This window comes from Panthera onca, chromosome B2 (assembly GCF_046562875.1).
Source record: "Panthera onca isolate mPanOnc1 chromosome B2, mPanOnc1 haplotype 2, whole genome shotgun sequence".
Taxonomy (NCBI): domain Eukaryota; kingdom Metazoa; phylum Chordata; class Mammalia; order Carnivora; family Felidae; genus Panthera; species Panthera onca.
Window position 1 is genome coordinate 41,104,239 of NC_138343.1, and position 22,513 is coordinate 41,126,751.

Genomic DNA, 22,513 nt, shown 5'->3' on the forward strand with positions numbered 1-22,513 from the left:
TGAAGCACCAGGCCTCAGTTTATTCACCTGTGCCATGATCTCAGGCTCATCCAGCTCTGAAGACGCAGGACTCTAGGGCTCAGTGCCCAGAGATTCTGAAAATGTCTCTCCTTTTTTGTTTCTTTGCCTTCTTCTTTTCTCTTGCCTTTTGCACCCCTCCGTCCCCCTCCTCCCGCAGGCTCCAGCTGCAGAAGCCCCCAGGGTCGGCCGTTGCTGCTGACCTCCGCCCCAAACAGCCCCCCGGCCGTGGCCCGGGCCCAGGGCGAGCCCCAGCCGGCACCAGGCCCCCCGCCCCGCGAAGTCCAGGCCCCTCCACCTCTGCCGCGCCACGCCAGCCCAGCGCGTCCCCCCGGAGCCAGTCCCTGTCCCGCAAAGAGAGCTCCTCTCCCTCGCACCAGGCCCGGCCCGCAGGCCCCCCGCCCCGGGGCGCCCCGCAGGCCCGGGCCCAGCCTGATGGTACCCCCTCCCCGGGGGGCCCCAAGAAAGGACCCAGAGGGAAACTCCAGACTCAGCGCGCAGCAACCAAAGGCCGGGCGGGGGTCGCGGAGGGCCGGGCCGGGGCCAGATAATGACGCGCGAGGCTCTCCGCGGCCCCCCACCCTCACCCCGGCCCCCCATCCGCAGCCGGCCACACTGAAACAGCTCCCAGCACAGCCTTACGCGCCTGACGCGCGCCACCCGCGGCCCCAGCTTCCCGCCTGCACCCGCGAGGACGCGCGCCAGCATTCGCCACGCCCGCCCGCCGGCCCGGCCGGAGGGGGACGCCTCGCCGCGGGGTGGGGGAGGGGGGGGAGCGCCAGCCTCCCGGTACTCCGCCCCCTCCCCGTGACCCCTGCCATCCCCCTGCCGCCCTTCGGGTGGGGCAGGCTCACCCTCCGCCCCGGGGAAGGCTCAGCCACTTTTTCACTGAGGACTCCACAAATGGGGACGCCCCCTCACCTGCCAGGCCTCTGCTGCTCTTCGTGCTCCCACAGGGACCTCTGCTTACACCTCCTGCGGCGCCTTTTCCTCCTCCCGGCCTTCTTCCAGCCCAAGCCCACCCACCTCCACTTTGAGAAAGGCAGACTCAAGTTCCGGAAGTGGAAGTTCCAGCCTCCCCACCAGGGACCAATACCACAATCTCCTGGAAGCTGTGGTGGTCCAAAAGGCCTCCTCTTCTCAGCTGCTAGGCTGGGGTTGGGGAGCTGGGATCCAGGGGCCATTGGTCTACTCAGGTGTGAGGGGGCAGATCTGACCAGCCCCAAAGTCCGCTCCATTCTGGACACCCCTGTGGAAGATGGTGGGCAGGTGATTGGGGGGGGGGGGCTGCTCTTCTGCACCCCTAGGGTGCAAAGTCCTTCTCCCCATAAATTTGGGTGGGTCCTCAATGGGAACCAGAGAGTGTGTGTGGGCTGCCTTCCTGGGCACATGTTTCCCAATGGGAAGTTGGAGGGGGGCTTTAAAAAAGGTTTCACCCCCTCCCTTGGCCTCCTGATCTAGTGCTCAGGACCCCTCACCATCAGGAACTCCTTCTTGCCATCTAACCTCAATCCTGCCTGCTGCAGTTTCAGCCAACTTCCCTCTCTCCTGAGTTCAGTGGAGGTGGAGAATGGCTGTTTTTCATCTTCTCTGCACTGGCCCTTTAGAGATTCATGGACTCAGTTCTGGCCGGGTCACCCTGTCTGTCCTCCTGGGGTGGAGAGTGGGCTGGATCAGACCATCATCTGGCCTGACAGCTGGCCCCTGGACTCAAGACAGAAAGGCCCTTCTAAGTCCAGATGGTATGCTTGTGTGATGGGTCCAGCCTAAGTCTCCTCCTCCCCCAGCTAACCTTTCAGCCTGTCTCCTCTTGTCTTAACCCCAACCCAAGCAGCTGAGCTGTCCCTGCAGAGGGTGAGGGCTGTGCTGCTCCATGAATGGATATGGGGCTTCCTCCTGGGTCTGGCTCCTGCATAGCTCATCCCACCTCATGAGCCTCAACTGCCTACATCTTGGCCAAGCAGCACACGGGCTGCAGAAGGGACAGCCGACCCTGTCTATCTGGGACAGGTCCCCTGCAGGCCTTCTCCATCCTCAGCACCCTCAGCCTCTGTCCCCTGGCCTGGCCCCTCTGTTCTTCTGTGAGTCACAGAGAACAAGGCTAGGCAACCAGGGGAAGAGGAAGAAAGGCCCCAGCAAGCCCCAGTGGTCTGGCAGCATCCAGCCACCATCGCTTAGAAGGATGCCCATGAGGAAGTTGGCCCTGGAAGCAGCCTGGTGGTGCCAGCTGAAGCCCCTCTTGGAGAGTCAGCAGGCTTGGGCAGCTGTTTCCACACCAAGGTGGTGGCTTCTCTGCAAACCAGCCCAGGGGAGGACTCCAGGGTGGACGGCCTTTGAGGTCCATCCCATGCTGACGCAGAATCTCCCAGAACACTCAGGAAACCTCTCCGGACAGAGCCCTCTTTGTCAACCCAAGACCCTCCCAAGGCCTCTACTGCCCTCTGGGTCCAACAGAGGGGGTGGAAGAGGGGCCACTCCCTGCCACCTAGAGCTTCTCCGAATGACAATCAGCTCGTGCCAGGTGGGGACCAGGGCATGACCCCCGGTGCCCAGGTCCTGGGCCTGCTCCTTGCCACCAACCGAACCGTGAATGTAGGGCCCCCAGCTTCACCTCTGCCCCAGGACCAACAACACCCTGGTTTGGTGTTGGGAAGAAAAGGGGGCGGCCTGAGAGAGCCCCAGGCCCATCTGACCCCTAGCTTCACCCAGCACTGGAGCTGGGCAGAGACGCAAAACCCTGTCTGCTCTCGGGATTCCAGACCTCCCTAGGGCTCCCAACTGACCTCAGGCCTCTGCGTCATGGAATGTCACCAAGGTTGGGGAGGAGGGGTAGGGGTGAGTGTGGGAGGGGACTAGGGAACTGACTCTGCTCTTCTCCCCAGGAAGGATCCAGGGCAGAGGACACCACACCTCCCAGTGTCCCCACCCCCAGCTGCAGCCTCTTCCCCCTTGAGCATCCATCCCCTCCACCAAGCCCTCCTGGGCCTGAGCCCTTTCTCTATAAGAGTGCCACACCACCACCACCGCTACCACCACCTCACCCCTCAAGCACTTTCCCATCATGACAAACCTGTGTCATTGGCTCAGACACAGGTCTGTTCACCCCAGAACATGCCTCCCCTCCCAACCCACACTGTGCACGAAGCGGGTGCAGGAGAAGGGCCATGTCCCATTCATGTGGGCACCCCCCTTCCGGGCTCCTCACGGGGGCCTGGCTCAGTCTTCTCAGCTCCGGGGATCAGCCCTGGTGGGCATGGAGTGGGGGGCAGGGAGGTGCCCTCCCCCTCCCCCAGGGAAGCCACTGAAGAATGTTTACATGCCAAACAGAATGTAACACCCTCCCCCACCTCTTCCCAGTCACTGCATGGCCTCTGCCCACCCTGCACCTGTCCACCCCCACCCCAACACCCTGGAAGCCGCTGTCATGATTAGATCGGGTCTTGGAAGGGAAGTAGCCATCACACCATTAAAAAGCCTGTGGACCTTTCGTTCTGTTGGCCTGGACTCTTCTTCCTTTGGGGAAGAGGGAAAAGCCTAGGCACTGTGGCTGGGAATGGGCAGGGGAGAAGAGTGCAAGTTGGTGGGCAAGTGGGAGTGGACTGCCATGGAGGCAGATTAGATTGTCTCTATGGAGATGGAAACAGACGCTCAGGACAGGAACAGATAAAGGGTCACACAGGTGGAAGAGGGCTACTCTCTGTCTCTGATAGCAAAGCCTCTGCTCTCTCAGCTCCCCTGGTTGTCTCTCCAAGGAGACTCAGAGTCTAGCTTTGTGCAGGGAGGAAGGGAGGAAGAATTTGCATTGCCCCAAAGTTAACAGACACAAGTGAGTTTGGAAAACCATAAAGCTAAAAAGCTCACAGGCAAGGAGAAACAATGGTCATTATTCTAGAAAAATCTATGGAAATTAGAAATGAATGCAGCCTATGACCTAGCATTGCCACTGACAGAATCGTATTATGGACTCGTAAACTTGTGAAATTCCATGTGTCCAAAGTTACTCACTGCAGCATTTTCCATGGAGCTCCCCAAACCTCATCTGCTATCTCACACTCAAAACATTCTGGAAATGGGAGTTTTTTCATTAGATTCACACAAACTCATGTGGTATCAAAACTTGACAAGACCGTTTATAGTCTTCATTAATTCCACTTATCATACATGTTTGCAATGGAAATATCAAGGTGTTTGATCCTATTAGGGTATTTCATAATATATGGAATACGCACTAAGTATGTATGTGTGTATATACACACACACACACACACACACACACACACACACATATATAATTTTTAAAATTCGAATTCCAAAAGAATTCTCATCCCAATGGTTTGGATAAGAGACTGTGGACTTGTAAAAGCAAAAGTTCAGAGGCAATCTAAATGTCCACTAGTTGGGGCTGATCAGTACAGCATGGACAGCCATATGATGGGGACCCTATCACAGTGTACTGTGAGGCTCTACAGTGAAGGAGGTGTAGACACTTTGTATACACTTAAGGACTGGTCTCCAAGACTAAGAATAGGTAAAAGAACCATGTGTATGAGGTACAGCTATTTATAGATGAGTGAGGGATCTCTGGTTGCTTCAGGGAGGAAGGCTGTGGAGAAAGGGAGGCTTCACTGCAGTGTACTTGCGGTACCTTTTGTAGTTTGGACCCTGTGTTCACCAGGTGTAAAAATTTCCCCTAGGCAATACATAAACAATTTCTGTCTCAGGACAGGCTTCTGGCTGTGCCTGGGATCAGTGGTAAAAGAGACAGGTTCTGAAGTTCTACTTTACAACTCAGATGCAGCTCTGACATTCCAAAACCTGTGTAACCATTTCCTATTCCCCACCCTTGCCTCCTGGGATCCCCTTTCCTCTGACGTGCATGCCAGGGGGCTCTAGGTCCTAATTTACCAGACTTCAGTGGGGCCCCCACATGCTTTCACCTTCCTTCTTGTTTAAACATGTCAAAAGCAGGTCATATTTGTAGTATAAAAGCGAATGTTATCAGCATATAGAATAAAACAGGAAAGCCCCCTGTCCATGAATCTGATCATCTAGAGGTAACTCCTATAAATGGATTTTTTTAAATGTTCGTGTGTGTGTGTGTGTGTGTGTGTGTGTGTGTGAGAGAGAGAGAGAGAGAGAGAGAGAGAGAGAGGCAGAGAGAGAACGGGACAGATCATACCAAGTGAGCTCTGTGCTGACAGCTTTGGTGCTGACAACAGTGAGCCCGATGAGAGGTCGAACTCAAGAACCGCAAGATCACGACCTGAACCAAAGCCGAAGTTGGACACTCGACCCACTGAACCACCCAGGCACCCAATGGATTATTTAAAAAAAATTTTTTTTGTTAATTTCTACACCCAACATGGGGCTCAAATTCACAATCCCAAGATCGAGAGTCACATGCTCTAACCACTGAGCCACCCAGGTGCCCCAATGGCTTTTTCTTTATGTTTATAATAACTCTCTCCCTTCCTCTCCCTGTCTCCCTCTCTCTCCCCCCTCATAAATAGAAGAGCATATTATACTTGCTATTCTGAAATGATTTTTATGCCCAGCGATATCTTAAAATACAGTTTTTAGTGTATTCACAGAGTCGTGCAACCATCACCACAATTTTAGAACATTTTGATCACCTCAAAAAGAAACTCCTTATCCATTAACAGTCACTCCCAAATCTCCCCAACACCTCCAGCTCTTAGGCAACCACTAATCTACTTTCTAGAAATTTTTTTTTTTTTCAACATTTATTTATTTTTGGGACAGAGAGAGACAGAGCATGAACGGGGGAGGGGCAGAGAGAGAGGGAGACACAGAATCGGAAACAGGCTCCAGGCTCTGAGCCATCAGCCCAGAGCCTGACGCGGGGCTCGAACTCACGGACCGCGAGATCGTGACCTGGCTGAAGTTGGACGCCCAACCGACTGCGCCACCCAGGCGCCCCATCTACTTTCTGTTTCTGTATAGATTTGCCTATTTTGAACATTTCCTATAATACATGAAATACATTTCTTTTTTTTTTTTTCAACGTTTTTTTATTTATTTTTGGGACAGAGAGAGACAGAGCACGAACGGGGGAGGGGCAGAGAGAGAGGGAGACACAGAATCGGAAACAGGCTCCAGGCTCCGAGCCATCAGCCCAGAGCCTGACGCGGGGCTCGAACTCACAGACCGCGAGATCGTGACCTGGCTGAAGTCGGACGCTTAACCGACTGCGCCACCCAGGCGCCCCTGAAATACATTTCATACAATATGTGGCTCTTTGTGACTTCCTTCTTTCACTTAGCATTGTTTTCGAGGTTCATCCATTTCATGGCTGAATGATATTCCATTCTGTGAATAGACCATATTTTGTGTATCCATTTATCAGTTGATGGGCTTTGGGTTGTTTCTACCTTTTGGCTGCTGTGAATAATGCTGCTATTAATATTTGTTTACAAGTGTTTGTGTGGACATATGTTTTCATTTCTCTTGGGTATATGCCTAGAAGTAGAGTTGCTGGGTCATCTGGTAATTCTATGTTGTTTTTTAAATCAATTTTTTTAAATGTTTATTTATTGTGTGTGAGAGAGAGTACAAGCAGGGGAGGGTCAGAGAGAGAGAGAGAGAGAGAGAGAGAGAGAGAGAGAGAGAGGGAATCCCAAGCAGGCTCCATGCTGTCAGTGCAGAGCCTGACACAGGGCTGGACTTTATGAACCATGAGATCATGACCTGATCCAAAACGAAGAGTCAGATGCTTAACCAACTGAGCCACCCAGGTGCCCCTGGCAATTCTATCTTTAACATTTTGAGGAATTACCAAATATTGCACCATTTTACATTCCTACCAGTAATATATGAGGATGTTCTTTTTAATGGCTACATAGTAGTCCATGGCATGAATGATCCATAATCTATTTAACCTACTCCTTGTTGATTTTTCATTAGATTCTCTCTAACTTTTCACTCTTTCAAGTAGTATCAAAGTTAACATACTGGCTCCAATCTTTGCTTATCTCTGCAAGTCTAGTGCTAGGAAAAATTCCCAGAATAATCAAATAGATGAAAAATGGTATCTTTTCCAATTTTTTATTTCTCTTACTATTACTGAGAAGGAAGGAAGGAATGCCATGATTACTCGTTCATTATTTAACATTCTTTCAATCATTCATTCATTCATTCAACTAATTCTTCAGGCCATTGCTGAGCTCCACATGTACCAGAAGCTATGCCAGACATGGGACATTGTCTGAGAATTGAGGCAAAGCATAGTGGGCTCTCAAGAAGGTGGTTGTAAATTAACTTTCATTTGACATGTGCTATGTGCACTCAGGCAGAGACTCCTAGCCCAGACTCCTAGCCCAGACAGGGCCTCAGATGGATATGATTCTTAGACTGAATTTTGAAGGACAAACTGAAGTTGGCCAGATGACGAGGAAAGGACATTCCTGGCAGAGGGAGTAGCATGGGCCAGTTGTGGAGGAGTGAGAACTACATGTCATTCAGTGTGGTGGTTATAGGTGTGAACTGAGGGATAGAGAGAGGAGTGAAAGGTGGTGGGACTGTGCCAAGGAGGACAGCTTTATAGGGTTGTAGAGAATCCCTGCTTTCCCCATTCTCCAAGCCTGAGATCTGCTGGGCACACTCACCTCCTGAGGCCCAACATGACTGCCACAGCCTACATGATGCTCCATGGGTGAGGAGCTATGAGAGCTCTGAGGACATGGGCACAGAGAAATAAGTGGCTTCATGGAGGCTGTTCAGTCAGGGGCTAGAGAGGGGCGATAAGATCAAGGACATTGGAGGTACATTTGTTAGTAGAGAGAGGTCCCTTGGGTATACCTGGAGAAAAGAGACAGGGTAGGAGTAGGGTGGGTGGTGCCATGCCTCTGATCATCAGACACTGGGGCCTGCTGAGACTTTCCCACTGGCTACTCAGGAGTCAAGGCCAAGCCAAGACTGAAGGACGGTCAGGATAACCTTCTGAGTCCTCAGAAGATGTCATTGCTCATGGTGATGAGGTGATGGGGAGGGGAGGCTACATGGTCATAGGAATGTGGCTATAGGTTAAAAGGGACACATGACACAAGTTCATGTCCATCACTCCAGGTGGCATTTTCTGCATTCCTTCTCATCCCATGTACCATTAAACCCAAAGTGGCATAACATTACCCATTACCACCACCATCAAATTTACCACAATTAATACCTCTATCTCCATTACCCACCTCTAACTCTATTACCAGCCCCATCATTACTCAAATCACAGATACCCTTCTCCCAAACTAGGCTCCGTCACCACCATTGCCGTCAACATTACCAGCCTTTGATGACAGAATGATTAACAAGAGAGATAAGATTCTTGCTCTCAGGGATCCTGTACGTCTTCATCATGACCACCACCACCACTTTCACCACCACAATACCATCACCATAGCCACGCCCACCATCACCTCCTCCACCATTAATACCACCACCACCACCACCACCATCAGTATCATCTACAATATAACCCTTGTAACCACCACTGCCTTCATAACCACATCAGTATTACTATTATCCTAGCCCCATACCCCTCACCCCCTACTCCAACCAGACCCATCACCACCATTTTACCATCAGTATTCCCATCCCATTACCATACTTATCACTAAATTGGGATTCCATCAGTTGGAATTCCACCGTCATTATCACCATCATCAATGTAGGAAATAATTACATGGGTTGCAGTTTAATGGTGCTTTAATAATGCTTTAAGGGAAACCCCAACTAAGAAGGGAAGGTCATCTGAGGTCACTCAATGTAGAGAGGGGAAAAGAGTAATAAGTCTTAAAGTGTAAGAAATCTGTATTGCAAGCAATCCCAAATGGGAACTTATTCTTCCCCAAATCCTCTAACAGTTCTAGCAATAATTTCAACAAAGGAGTTGCTATTTTTCCAGTGCACAAGGCTCCTTCTCCTCTAGTTTGGTATAAATGAATGTTTCCTCCATCTTGGCCTCTGAGCTCAAGTTTGGATTCCCAGGTTGGAGAGGGATGAGAATGGTTAAAAATTTAATCAAAACCAGCTCTTAACTAGTGGTTTAGAGCTGATCTGCCCTCTGGTTAGACCCTTGGCATTTCAAACCCTGCCTGTCTATTTCCATCATCTGCCTCCAAACATCATGGTCACTGTCACCACCACTCCTTGATGACATGAGAGAGGAGAGTTGCCATACAGGGTGGAAGCAGGAAATAAAATGAAGACAGGAGTACAATTAATACCAAATCATTCTCTGTAGAAAGTGGCTGCATATTTAGATCTGAGTTTCCTAGGAGTCAGTGCAAAGAGGGGAAGGTAACCACTATCCGACTATCAGCTCTTTCTCATATTAAGGCAGGAGAGAAATTCCCATGGTGGAGAAGAGAAAAAAAAAAAAAAAAAAAAAGGCACCACAGCCATGCCCAGACTTGGCCTCATTGGCTGTTTCCTTTGGCTATGAAAACTTCAGAGTATTTCCTATGAACCACGGGGGTGAGATGCCTGCAAAACTTAGCTCTTGGAGCTGCAAATGGTTGTGGTTATTTATTTGTTTGTATGTATGTATGTATGTATGTATGTATGTATGTATGTGTTTGTTTGTTTGTTTTTAAAGTAGGCTCCGTGCCCTCACGATCCTGAGATCAAGAGTTGCATGCTCTACCAACTGACTCAGCCAGGTGCCTCGATATTTTATATTTTTATATAAATAATATGATTATGAGGGAGGAACCAACAGGGTAGAAGTCACATGTAAGTGAGAGCAAGAGGGGCAGGGCTGTGTCACTTGTAAGCTGGTCTCCAGGGCAGCTTGGGCATCTACCAAGTGAATAAAAGCGAGGCCAGTCCTGCCCAGGGGACTGCAAGGAGGTGTGAGGTGCCAACAGGCTGGTGTATTGGGGGAACTGGAGGGAAGGGGACATGGTAGGGAAGGGCCAGCATGGGGCTAAGGGAGAGGGGCAATTCTGGAGGGGGGAGGGGAGGAATCACGTAGGTCAAATGGAGAAACTGGACTTTCACCCTCCAGCAGTGGGAGCTTTGCCCTGGGACGCTGCCCTGTCGGCTTTGTGTTTCTAAATGTCCACTGGGGCAGGTGTGCAGAGGTGAGAGGGGTGAGAGGGGTGAGACTGGAGGCAGGAAGCCTTGTTCAGCTTGTTCTAACCCTCTTGCGAGACTGTGTGCTCCCTGAGGGCAGGGGCTGTGACAGGCATCTTTGTACTCTGCAGAATGCTTAGGTTATCTTACTGTTATCACCTCCTGTCATGGCCATTAGATCACTGTCCTCCTCTCATGCTTCCACGTTATTAGCACCACCCTTACCACACATCATGTCAGTGGGTTAGTTCCTCTCCCAGAGCTTTCTCGGGGAGCCCAGCCTAGTGCACACGGAACATCCTCAGTGCAGCAGTAGGTCAAAGGCCTGGGCAGAGGCAGGGATCTTGGTTCTCTTTCCAGTTCTGCTGCTGAGTCACTGTGTGGCCTCAGCAATGCCCCCGCCCCACCCCCCCATCACTGTTTCCTTAGCTGTTCAAAATGAGGGCTACATTAAATTAGCGGTTTTCAAATTTTTTCTTTTTTTTTTTTAGGTTGGGCCTTTTAGAAGCCTATTTGCTTAGAAATCTGGAGCCCTGGGGAAAACAAATTTGACAACCTCCCAGCTCTGCCAACCCTGAGTTTGGAGAAGCAGATGAGAATAAAGCTGATATTGCTGGCCTCTGCTGTGCTTTTGCTGCAGGGGCCATGAATGGGAACTGAGTGGGGAGTCAGACAAATCCTGAGTCTTAGGCATTGCAGCTACCTATGGTGGGACCTTGGCAAACCGCTCTCTCTGCCCACTCAGTCCCCCAAGGGGAAGCTCCTGAAAAGAGGGGCAGGGGGAAGGCAGGAGGGACTATGTGTATGGGAAGTGGGACGGTGATAGGTCTGGGATCCTCCAGATTGACCAGGCTGCCCAGTGCAGTTCCAGGTGTGTCTCAGGCCAGGGCATAAGCTCCGAGTGGGGACCTTGGGGTATAGGGAGGCTTTGTGGCTCAGCAGAAACAACTCTTCAGCCTGGTTAGGGCCTAGCTCTCAGTCTTGAATCCTGAGGGTCCAGCCAAGCTGTGGCTTCAATACATAAGGCTGACCTAAATCTTCACAGGACAAAGGGCATTCCTGGAGAGTTGCCATCAGGCCCCAGGGGACTCCTCCTCTTAAGGACTCTTGGAACTCAGTTGATCCTGGGGCTAGGGGCTCACTTCCTGCACACCTAGCTACCCCATCATGGCAACTGGAGGCTACCCCTGAGCACCAATATGTAAGTCCCAGAGCCATGGAGTTGGTGACCTCTGAATGGAAGGCCCCTCACCCAGGCAACTGGGCCAAACAGGCAGGGATCCCTGGAGACCTGGTGACCAGGGAGGGCTCAGTCCTGGCCCAGCCCCTGAGGGCTGGATTCTGACAGTAAGCTTCTGCTCATCAGTCTACTTGCTCCCGCCTCCAGAGTCCAAAGGTCCAAGTGGTGGGTGGACTGTGCTGCACTGAACGCTACAGAGGAAGCCCGCACCGAGACCGGTCAGTGGGTGGGTGGGCGGCATGAGATTTGAAGAGCTGCTAGATCAGGTGGGAGGCTTTGGGCCTTTCCAACTGTGGAATGTGGCACTGCTGGCCCTGCCCCGAGTGCTGCTGCCCATGAACTTTCTCCTGCCCATCTTCCTGGCTGCCGTACCTGCCCACCGCTGTGCCCTGCCTGGTGCCCCTGCCAACTTCAGCCACCAGGACGCTTGGCTGGAGGCCCACCTGCCCCGGGAGCCTGATGGCACCCTCAGCTCCTGCCTCTACTTCAATCACTCCCAGGCCCTCCCCAACACCACATTATGGGGAGCGGGGCAGAGCCCTGGGCAGCTGGAGGGTGAGCCTTCCACAATGCCCTGTCCTCAGGGCTGGGAGTACGACCGCTCGGAGTTCTCCTCCACCATTGCAACCGAGGTACCTGAGCAGGAGATTGGGGGACACGTGAATGGGATGGGCCTGCCACTGCCCTGGGTGATTAATTACTGTGTGGGCATTAGACCTGTTACCTTACCTTACCTAATCTCAGTTTACCTATCTGTAGATGGGGTCTATGAATTTAAAGTACTGAGCTTAGTTCCTGGCTTGTAGTAAGGAGCCCATACACCAGAGCTGCTATTATTAATTAGGAGGTGATTAAGGCAGGTAAGGGCTAAGATGGCTCTAGGGAGTTGGGGGAGAGTTGAGAAAGGTGTTCTGCAGTAGGAGAAGGAGACACAATAGAGGCCTCCTTCTTTCCCTTCTTTTTGGCCCCAGGTCTGGGATTTACATAATCCACCTAGAGGTGAGTGCAGATGGGGCAGAGTCTCTCTAGAGAGGAGCGGACCTGTTGTCAAGGTCAAGACCCTCCACGGAAAGAAGTTGAGGCTACAGAATTGGGGAAGGGCAAAGTCTCTTACCCCTCAAATTGGAGTGAATAGTTGAGGGTTTATTATCTGACACGGAGGTACCAAGATGGGACAGTTGACCTCAGGAGGCCGAGAGTCTGGAGGTGGGGGGGGTTGGTGCTACCTAGAGAGGGCCTGTGCCCATGAGAGGCCCCTCCCTGTCTGTCCCTGCAGTGGGACCTCGTGTGTGAGCAGAAAGGCCTGAACAAAGCCACGTCCACCTTCTTCTTTGCTGGTGTGCTTGTGGGGGCTGTGGCCTTCGGATACCTGTCTGACAGGTGGGGTGCAGTGGGGGCCAATAAGGGAGCGGGCTGGGGCACCCTCTCCCACTGGTTGGGGTATGGGCCTAGCCTACCTCTGTCGTGGGACCTCCCCTCTACAGGGAACTGACTCTGCATGACCCCTGTGCAGGTTTGGGCGGCGCCGTCTACTGCTGGTGGCCTATGTGAGTTCCCTGGTGCTAGGCCTGGTGTCTGCAGCCTCAGTCAATTACATCATGTTTGTCATCACCCGCACCCTCACTGGCACAGCTCTGGCTGGCTTCACCATCATCGTGATGCCACTGGGTGAGGCAGGCAAAGGACGGGCAGGGCCCAGAAGACTGGAGGGAGGCAGTTGCCAAGGGTGAGACTGAACTCATCTGGCCCTTGCTAACTGTCTTCCTGTCTCTGGCCCCTGCCCTGGGCCCAGAACTGGAATGGCTGGACGTGGAACACCGCACCGTGGCAGGTGTCCTGAGCAGCACCTTCTGGACAGGGGGTGTGACGCTGTTGGCACTGGTCGGGTACCTGATACGGGACTGGCGATGGCTTCTGCTGGCTGTCACTCTGCCTTGTGCCCCAGGGATCCTCAGCCTCTGGTGAGGACTGTGGGCAGCTTGGGAGCGGGAGATAGAGGAAGCCAGAGATAGAGTTAATCAGAGGCTGAGATTAGAATACAGAGTGACTGAGATATGAAAAGAAAGAAAAAGTCAGTGACCGAGAAACAGAAAAAGAGAGAAAGAGAGACAGATCAGTACAAAGAAGATGGCAGTGGGCATGAGAAGCAGAGAAACACACAGTAACATATTGAGAGACAGTGGAGAGACAGAAACAGAATCAGTGAGAGATAGCAAGTGGCAGAGACCAGGACTGAGGGGCAGATTCAGGGGGACAGATAGAGATGGACATGGGGGTCACAAGAGAGACAGGGATGGAGAGACAGGGCCAGCATAGGGGTAGGGAGTCCAAGCAGGACAATAGGAAGCCAGGCAGGGTGGGCATTTCATTGTCTTCCAAAAATGAATTGGCTTTTGATGCCCCTTGGGGATTTCTGTATGCCGGTCTCTCCTTCATCCTATGCCCTCCTGTCACTTATGGGAGAAGTGGGTGGCTGACGCTGGGGAATGAGAATGAGACCAATCCAGTTGAACAGAGAAGGGAATCCCAGGCTGTGGAGGAACTAAGCCTGGGCAAGGAAGTGTGGCAGGGTGGATTTTAAGTTGGGCTTTAAAGGATGAATAAAAGTTTGTCAGGTGAGGAGGGTTTGAGAAGGAGAGCACATTCCAGGTTGAGGGGACTGCATGAGCAAGAGCCTGGAGGCTGACAGGCTGTGGTGTGTCCAGGAGGGAGATGTGACTGTGGGTGCTGACTCTGCCTGAAGGGCCTCCTGCTGTCCCCCAGGTGGGTGCCTGAGTCTGCACGCTGGCTTCTGACCCAGGGCCGTGTGGAGGAGGCCCACAGGTACCTACTCCGCTGTGCCAGGATCAATGGGCGGCCTGTGGGTGAGGACAGCCTGAGCCAGGAGGTGAGAGTGAATGTGTGTGTGTGAGCACATACAAGTCCATGTGTGTGGGGACGCGCACGTGTATGTGTGTGTGTGTGTGGCCGTCCTGTGTCAAGCGTCCCCTTCCTGGGGCCCACGGTATGTGCAGGAAAAGCTCCTGACCCCCAGTGGAGAGTTTCCAAACTCATTGGGATGTCCTACCTGGCTCTGGTGGGCCACACCCTTGACTTGGAGCCCACCCGACTCAGCCTACACGTGCACCCCCACCCCCACTATTGGAGAAGGGAGGAGGAACAGAGACCCAGAGAGATCAGTGTGCCTAGCTAAGGCCCACAGCCAACTCTGATGTCACAAATTCTCCTCCTCTCCCACCAGGCCCTGAGCAAAGTGGCCGCCAGAGAGCAAGTGGTCCGCAGACCCTCGTACCTAGACCTATTCCGGACCCCAAGGCTCCGACATATCTCGCTATGCTGCATGGTGATGTGGTGAGGAGCGGGGGATGGGTGGACAGAGAGGCAGACTCCAGAATGATGCTGAGTGTGAGTTGGAGGGACTGTAACCGTGCAGGGCAGGAGGACCAGCCTCTGGGGAGATGGGACACTGGAAGATCACAAGATGGAGCAGGCATCAGAAGCAGGGCTCAAATTCAGGTGCTGCCACTTCCTGTGAGATCTTGGACAGGTCACTTAACCCCAAGCCTCAGAGCCCCTTCTGCAAAACAGGACGCTGTTAGTTCCTACCTCACAAGGTTGCTGTGAAGATTAGGTAAAGACGCTTTGGCCACTGGCACGTGCTGCATACTCCGTGGGGATTATGAGGACAGGGATGGTGGTGGGCAGTAGGCTCTGGAGGCGGGGGAGGTGGTCCCTCTAAAAGGCCAAGGCTCCCTAGGAAGACAGGACAAGGGGGATGAAGAGGAGGGTCCCTGAGTGCATTGCGACCCCTTTCAGGTTTGGAGTAAACTTCTCCTATTATGGCCTGAGCCTGGACGTGTCGGGGCTGGGGCTGAACGTGTACCAAACGCAGCTGCTGTTCGGGGCCGTGGAGGTGCCCTCCAAGCTGCTGGTCTACCTGTCGGTGCGCTACGCAGGACGCCGTCTCACGCAAGCAGGAATGCTGCTGGGTGCCGCCCTTACTTTTGGTGCCAGACTGCTGGTGACCTCGGGTGAGCCTCACCCGGAGGCCCCGCCCACTCATCGGAGGCCCCGCCTCCTGGCCCAGAGCTCCTGCCCTTTCCCGGAGGCCCCCACTCAAAGCCCTCCATTTGGGCAACCTCCCACCCTGGGAGTTCTCCATCTCGCACAAGACCCGCTCACTGCCTGAACCCCTTTTCCTCTAGAGATGGGGTCTTGGAGGACCGCCTTAGCAGTGATGGGAAAAGGTTTTTGTGAAGCTGCCTTCACCACAGCCTATCTGTTCACATCGGAGTTGTACCCTACAGTGCTCAGGTGAGGGGAGCCTGACAACCCATCGGGGGGGGGAGGGCTTGTAATCACGTCTCTTTACCAACCCCCCCTTCCCCGCCACGCGCGCGCGCGCGCACGCGCGCGCACACACACACACACACACACACACACACACTACAGCCCAGTTCCTCCCACCCATTCCTTATACCACACCCAGAATACAGAGCTAATCAGAGCCGTCTGCGTTTGCTTAAGTCTGGGAGAAGGCAGAACATTTTATCTTTACTAAGTGACCCTGAGTGAGGTCACACTTCTCTGGGGCTCCTTTAAAATAAAACAGTCACAAAAGGCACCATCTGTACCTCCCTCCCATTTACCACAGCCCAGGCAGAGCTGCCCTATGGGGTTGTCTCTGAAAGTAATGCCTGGGGCCCTTTCAGCTAGCTATTGGCAGGTGGGGAGACTTGTTGGCATCTGGGTATGCTTAGAAAGCCTTGCTCCTCCTCTACCAACATGACAGGGTCTGTAGGAGCTGCTGTCCCTCTTCCTTCCACATCACCCTACTCTCAGAATGAGGGTCCCTGGCCTGGGGACAGGTGGGAAGACCACCTGAAAGAAGCCTTAGCTTTCTTAGCCGTCTGGAGAGAAGGGGACACCAGGGCTTGCCAGCCCAGGATGGGGGAGCCCTGTGAGGCATGACCCTAAGTAGGTGTGAACACCTACCTTCCCCTATCCTCTTTCTGAACAGACAGACAGGAATGGGGCTGACTGCACTGGTGGGCCGGCTGGGGGGCTCTTTGGCTCCACTGGTAGCCTTGCTGGATGGAGTATGGCTGTCACTACCCATGCTCACTTATGGGGGGATCGCCTTGCTGGCTGCCTGCACTGCCCTCCTGCTACCAGAGACGAAGCAAGCACAGCTGCCAGAGACCATCCAGGATGTGGAGAGGAGGTGTGTGCACAGAACTATTTGTGTCTGTGTGAGCACATGCATGTGGGAATGGGTGCCCAGGTACCTGACACCTTAGGTAGGATTCAGAGAAGATCTGTGTGCACATTGTGTATTTGGTGCATATGTGCAAGCGTGCATGGGTGTATGGCCTGAGGTATGCAAACTGCATGTGTAAAAGTACACAAGTCCATATATGTGTGTGTACACAGATGTCCAAGATTGTCCAGGAAGAGGTGGATGTGTGCACCCCTTCACGTATGCCTGCACATCAGAGATGCATACAAGCATGTGTGCGAGTCACTGGCAGAAGTATACATGTTTGTTTACCAGCAGCTGGGGAGAGGCATAGGCCAGCCGTGATGAGGCAGGCTTGGGTGGTAGGCCCAGGGGCTAAATCCCACCATTGCTCATGACTCCTTCTTCCCCAGTGCCCTGTCTAGGCTTCAGGAGGAAGAGATGCCCATGAAGCAGATCCAGAACTGAGTGGTATCAGGGGCAAGCTCTCTACAGAAGTTCTGCAGCAGGGGCTGGAAGATTAGAAGGGCAAGCCCTGTGGCTGGGGCTACGGGCATCAGGTCCCCTGCCCAGGGCTGGAGTTGCCACCAGCTCCCCCTTCTCTGTGCTCATCCAGCCTTGACTGTTTAGCCTCCAGCAACTGGGCAACTTCCTAGAATGCAGTGGGCTGCTGGACAATTCTGGTACCCCTCTTATTCTGTAAATAAAGGTGTCCCGTGGGTTTGGGGCAGCAGTGAGGAGCTGTGGGATGAGCCCTGGATGGGAAGCCAGAGTCTGGCCCTGGGTTCTAATCCCAACTTTGCCACTGATTTGCTGTGTGACCTTGGGCATGTGGGTTTCCCTCTCTGGGCTTCAGTCTGTTCATCTCTCAAACGGATAATGAAGCCTCTTAGCAGACCTCACCACAGGATCTGTCTGTTGTCATGCTCAAATGAGATGTTGAATAATGTGTTTCTCCTACAGATGGTGCTAAAGAAGGAATTGCCCTATGATAACTTCTGGCACCAACAGAGCTGGTGGGCATGCTGTCCACTCACTGCATGGTGCTGGGAACTGTCCAGGACCAGGGTTCCAGGAGAACAGAGCTCTTTGTTCCCATGGCCGGCCCTATACCTCCCAGGTAGTTTGCAGGGTAATGCATCCCCCCTCCCTACACTTCCTATCCTCCAACCCATTGATTAGGCCTCATGCCCAAAGAAGAGTTGAAGGCATGGGAGCCAACATTTTATTGGAGAAGCCAAAATCAACACATTTTATAAGTACCTTGAAGTTATAGAATTTGCTAGGGAAAGGGATTGGGAAGGCCAGGAGGCTACCCTTTAAAATGTGGTAGCCTAGTTCCCCTGACCAGATAGAAATGGGAAAGGCAGGAATTGGCAGAGAATGTCTAGACCCCCCGGTCTACCGTAGAGCCTAGGCCCAGGCCACCTGAAGCCCACCTTCCCCCTGTGGGACTGAAGAATTCTGTAGCTTCCAGTAGGACCACGGAGGGAATGGGTGAGGTCCACGTTAGAGTGACCTCTCCTGTGAGCATCTCATTTGGATTTTATCTCCACGGGGTCATAGATGTAGCAGCCCACATCACCAATGTTCACACCTGAGAGAGAGAGCCCCATTACCAAGGGTCCTGGTGCTGGGGGGTGTTGGGCTGAGGGATGAAAGGAATTGGGAGGGGTCTGGGGTGTGTTTGACCACAGGGAAATTTGCCCACACATCCCCACAGACCCACATGCCATACTTTAGGCCCACTGTCTGGGGTGTGGCTACCCACCTTTGGGGCCAAACAGGTAGCCGTAGCAGGGGATGTGGCAGTAGGGGACGCCGTCATGCTGGGACATAAAGAGAAAGAGAGCCATCTCAGCTTGGCTCTCTTCCCATCTCCAGCCTCCCTCCTCCCCACACAACCACCCATCCCTACCCTGTTCACCTCAGCATGACTCCCAGCAGTGAGGGTCTTCCGGCAGCGCTGGCACCTCAGACAGGGTCGGTGCCAATTTCTGCCCAAAGACATCACCTTCTCAGCTGGTGGTGGAGACATTTGGTAGTTCTAGGGGCATGGCAGGGAGACCTGCCTACTTTGCACCACCTCCCTACACTTTGATGCCCATCCTCTGCCCCCCTCCCCAAGCTTTCCATTATCGCTTACCAAAATAGACAGGTTCTTCGCAGCCAGGGCACAGTGAAGTCTCTCCAGTGAATGTCTTCATGTGGGGATGGCCTTTAAGGGGAAGAGGCCCTGGCTAGGGCTGAGGTGGGGGCCATGCCTAAGCAGGGCCCACCAGCACTGGCTCGCGCACATGGCTTCTTCCAAAAGCCATGCTCATCCCAGAGCCCCCCACCCAGGTGGCCATGAGTCTGATTTCTTGGACAGAGCTCAGTTTCCTGTGGCCCCTCGTCCTGCCCCATCCCTATCTGCAGGAGGGACCACCTACTTCCTTCTCCTCCCAGGGGCTCAGGTGCCCACCATTCCAACCCTGTCAGCAACTCAATCCTCAGGAAACCTGAGCTGATACAGGAGCTGGCCAGGGCATGGGTGTCAGGTGTTGGGGAGCATGGTGTCATTGCCCACTCTAGGGGATGGGAGGGAGGAACAGGGGGAGGGGAGAAGTGGAAGAATATGAGGGGCTGGCCCTGTCTCAATGACCCCTTGCTCCTAGGTCATCCTTTCTATGGCCTTGGCCTGAGAGAGGCCCGAATTCCAGGTCAGGTTTGCCTCTGACTAGCTGTGTGTGACTGCACAAGCCACACACTTTGCTCTCTACACACTTTGTTTTCCTTACCTGTAAAATGGGGATGATAATGCCATCTACCCAATTTACCTCTTAACTCAGCAGCTGACATAAGGGAACCCCTCTCTCCCCCGCCAAAGTGCCATGGACAAAAGAAGACTTTGCCACAAAGTTGTAGGAATGTGAAGCAGAGGACTAGGTGGGAGACTGCCACCTGGTCCTACCCTTTGTTCCAGCCTAAGGATGAGGAGTAGCTGGGGCCCAACTTCACTTACTTTTCTTGCCCTGGGGGAGGCCAGTCCTGGGCCTGGGGGGGCTAAAGCTGCTGGGGCTGAGGGGAGTGGTGCTGGCAGGGGTGGGAGTGGGGGAGTTGTAGAGGTAGGAGCCCACACCACCAATGTTCACCCCTGCAGAGAAAACAGGGGCAGTCAGCCTTGAGTCTCCAGCTCCCAGCCACAAGGAAGGTCCTGCTGTCCCCTGGCCTCTTCTAGGCTGGTACTTACCCCTGGGTCCGAAGAGAGCCCCATAGCATGGCTTGTGGCAATACGGCCTCCCGTTGTGCTAGGCACAAGCAGAGGAAAGAGGGTTGCTCAGGGCTAAGGGGGGGGGGGGGGGGGGGCGGTTCTACTGTGTCCTACAGGCCTTCCCTCAAGTCCAGTTGCCAGGTGTATCTGTCCACTTGCCTGGTGGGGCTGGTGAGGCTGGGAGGGGTGGAGGGTAAGCTGGCATGCTAGAATTGCCACTGTGGACAGGAGAAAGGGCAAGAGCAGGCCAGAAAACAGCATTGCTTCTCTCCCCTCCCCATCAAAAGGCACCGGGTCCACCAGCACAACTCAGGCGTCCCAAGTCCTGGCTGGTGTGGGGCCCTCCGGGTAGATGGTCTTGCTAGCTGACTGCTGAGGTTGCCTTCGGTGAGCTTCCTGAGCGGAAACTGGGGACTGGTGCTTGGAGAACAGGGACAGACAGAGGGCTGTGCGCCCTGGCCAGGCCTCACCTCTGCATGCCCTCCTGGGGACAGGACGCTGTGGCAGCGCTCACATTTCAGGCAGAAGCGATGCCAGTTCTTGCCCAGGGAGCTCACCTTCTCCGCTGTGGGGGACAAGGTGGAACCGGGCTGTGGGGGAGCCAGGCCTAGCAGCGGGCGCCCCCATTCCCCTCCTCAGCCCCGCCCGCCCTGCTTCCTAGAGACTACGAGGAGTGTCCCCGGGAGGCCAGTTCCAACCCGCCCGAGTGCCCTGCTCCCGAGAGGTGGAAAGGGGGTCTGAGACCACACGGTCGCCAGTTCCTCGCATTCTCAGGGGACGTCCCATCTCCTCCTCCCTCCTCAGCCCGGACCTCACCGAAGAAAACGGGTTGCTGGCAACGCGGGCAGGTCCAGCTCATGGCTCCACGCAGGAAGCTGGCGCCGCACACAGTAGGCACCACCTAGGGGGGCTCCGTTCCCGCCCCCTTCGCTGGCCCCTCCCATGGCTCAGCTTTGAGCCTCATTGGGCTGGATCCGAGGCGCCTCGGCGCCTATTGGCCGTCAGAAATTTAGAACAACTCCACCTGGGAGACGGTTACTTCCAGAACTAAAGCCTCCGGCCGGTGGAGAAAATAGAGGGACGTGAAACCAGACTGGAAAGGAAGATAGAAATGAAGACGCCTGGAAGGGTGGCACTAGTTTTTGGCTTGGTACAAGAGGAAAACTATCCAGAGTGTAGACGCCATGAAAACACTATTATTTCCTTAAAGTGAGGGGTCAGGCATTCTTTGAAATGTTTTAATTCAGCCTTGACAGTCTCTCAGGTGGTTGGTTAAGAGCAACGGAATCTGGGGAGCATCTCTGCTATTTACTCTCTGGCTTCAGGCAAATTACTTAAGCTCCTTCTGCATCCGTTTTATTTGTACAATGAGTATAATGACAAATCTCTACCTCATAGGATTGTTGTGGAAACTTAAGTAGGTTAATACATGGAAAGTGCCCAAACAGTGCTTAGCACATAACTGCTATAAAAGTGATAGCTATCATTATGATGGATCTCATAATGAACTCAAGATTCTTTGGAAGCCTCAAAACTGGTATGGATACAATAGCTTGCTTGTGAGGGGCACCTGGGTGGCTAAGTCGGTCAAACGACTGACTCTTGATTTCAGCTCAGGTCATTATCCCAGGGTGGTGAGACGGAGCCCTGCATTGGGCTCTGCACTGACAGTGAGGAACCTCCTTGGGATTCTCTCTCTCCCTTTCTCTCTGCCCCTCCCCTGCTCACACTCTCTAAATAAACTTAAAAACAACAACTTTTGCTTATGACATTATAATGCTTATTTTTAAGATTTTAAAGTAATCTCTACAGCTAATGTGGGGCTCTAACTCACAATCCCAAGATCAAAAGTTGCATGCTCTTCCTACTGAGCCAGTTGGGCTTTATAATGCTTCTAAATTTAAAGCTATAATTCAGACACTAATTACATATTCCTAATTTTGTTTTGAGGTGTTTTAGTATTTGTTAAAAGTAGCCCAGCAGCACCTCAAAGGACACTTCAAGAAAATCCACAGAGAATGGGAGTAAATATTTGCAAACATGTATCTGATAATGATCTAATAATCAGAATATATAAAGGACTCTCACAACTCAGCAATAAAAAGACAACCTGATTTGGGGTGCCTGGGTGCCTCAGTCAGTTGAGTGTCTGACTCTTGGTTTTGGCTCAGGTCATGATCTTGTGATTTGTGAATTCGAGCCCTGCATAGGGCTCTGTGCTGACAGCGCGGAGCCTGCTTGGGATTTTCTCTTTCCCTCTCTCTGTGCCCCTCCCCTGCTCATACTCTCCCTCTAAATAAATAAATTAAAAAAAAAAGAGACAAGGGCGCCTGGGTGGCTTGGTCGGTTAAGCGTCCAACTTCGGCTCAGGTCATGGTCTCGCGGTCCGTGAGTTCGAGCCCCGCGTCGGGCTCTGTGCTGACAGCTCAGAGCCTTGGAGCCTGTTTCGGATTCTGTGTCTCCCTCTCTCTCTGCCCCTCCCCTGTTCATGCTCTGTCTCTCTCTGTCTCAAAAATAAATAAACGTTAAAAAATAAATAAAAAATAAATAAAAAATAAAAAAAGGAGACAACCCAATTTTAAAATGGGCAAAGAATTTGAATAGATATTTTTCTAAAGAAGATACACAAATGGCCAACAAGCACACGAAAAGATGCTCAACATCATTAGTCATT

General features: G+C 52.9%; 3 protein-coding genes across 10 annotated transcripts in view; 2 read left to right on the forward strand and 1 right to left on the reverse strand.

Annotated features, from left to right (window-relative positions):
• Positions 1–3,505, forward strand: part of TTBK1 (tau tubulin kinase 1) — a 40,900-nt gene extending 37,395 nt beyond the window's left edge. For 6 of the 7 annotated variants that reach the window (XM_078446905.2, XM_078446904.2, XM_078446908.2 and 3 more), the window contains one exon: positions 179–3,505. In XM_078446905.2, coding sequence (XP_078303031.1) covers positions 179–569 — 391 coding nt within the window. In that variant the 3' untranslated portion in view covers positions 570–3,505. The remainder of the gene's footprint in view (positions 1–178) is intronic. The other variant, XR_013555632.2, reaches the window with a different exon arrangement.
• Positions 3,506–11,437: 7,932 nt separating this feature from the next.
• SLC22A7 (solute carrier family 22 member 7) lies at positions 11,438–17,757 on the forward strand. The gene is made up of 10 exons (XM_060615580.3): positions 11,438–11,979; positions 12,624–12,727; positions 12,861–13,015; positions 13,140–13,308; positions 14,111–14,234; positions 14,589–14,698; positions 15,164–15,378; positions 15,553–15,661; positions 16,368–16,571; positions 17,000–17,757. Exons 1-10 carry the CDS (start codon positions 11,587–11,589, stop codon positions 17,052–17,054), a joined length of 1,638 nt encoding a protein of 545 aa, XP_060471563.3. The 5' UTR covers positions 11,438–11,586; the 3' UTR covers positions 17,055–17,757.
• Positions 17,758–17,783: 26 nt separating this feature from the next.
• CRIP3 (cysteine rich protein 3) lies at positions 17,784–22,126 on the reverse strand. Of its 2 annotated transcripts, none has more exons than XM_060615582.3 (8): positions 20,656–22,126; positions 20,310–20,404; positions 19,819–19,876; positions 19,591–19,722; positions 18,733–18,804; positions 18,505–18,608; positions 18,358–18,415; positions 17,784–18,183 (listed from the first exon to the last, which is right to left on the reverse strand). In XM_060615582.3, exons 1-8 carry the CDS (start codon positions 20,696–20,698, stop codon positions 18,122–18,124), a joined length of 624 nt encoding a protein of 207 aa, XP_060471565.1. In that variant the 5' UTR covers positions 20,699–22,126; the 3' UTR covers positions 17,784–18,121. The 2 variants fall into 2 exon arrangements, with proteins under 2 accessions (XP_060471565.1, XP_060471566.1); XM_060615583.3 differs by having other exon boundaries at positions 18,514–18,608; positions 20,656–22,122.
• Between the last annotated feature and the right edge of the window lie 387 nt (positions 22,127–22,513).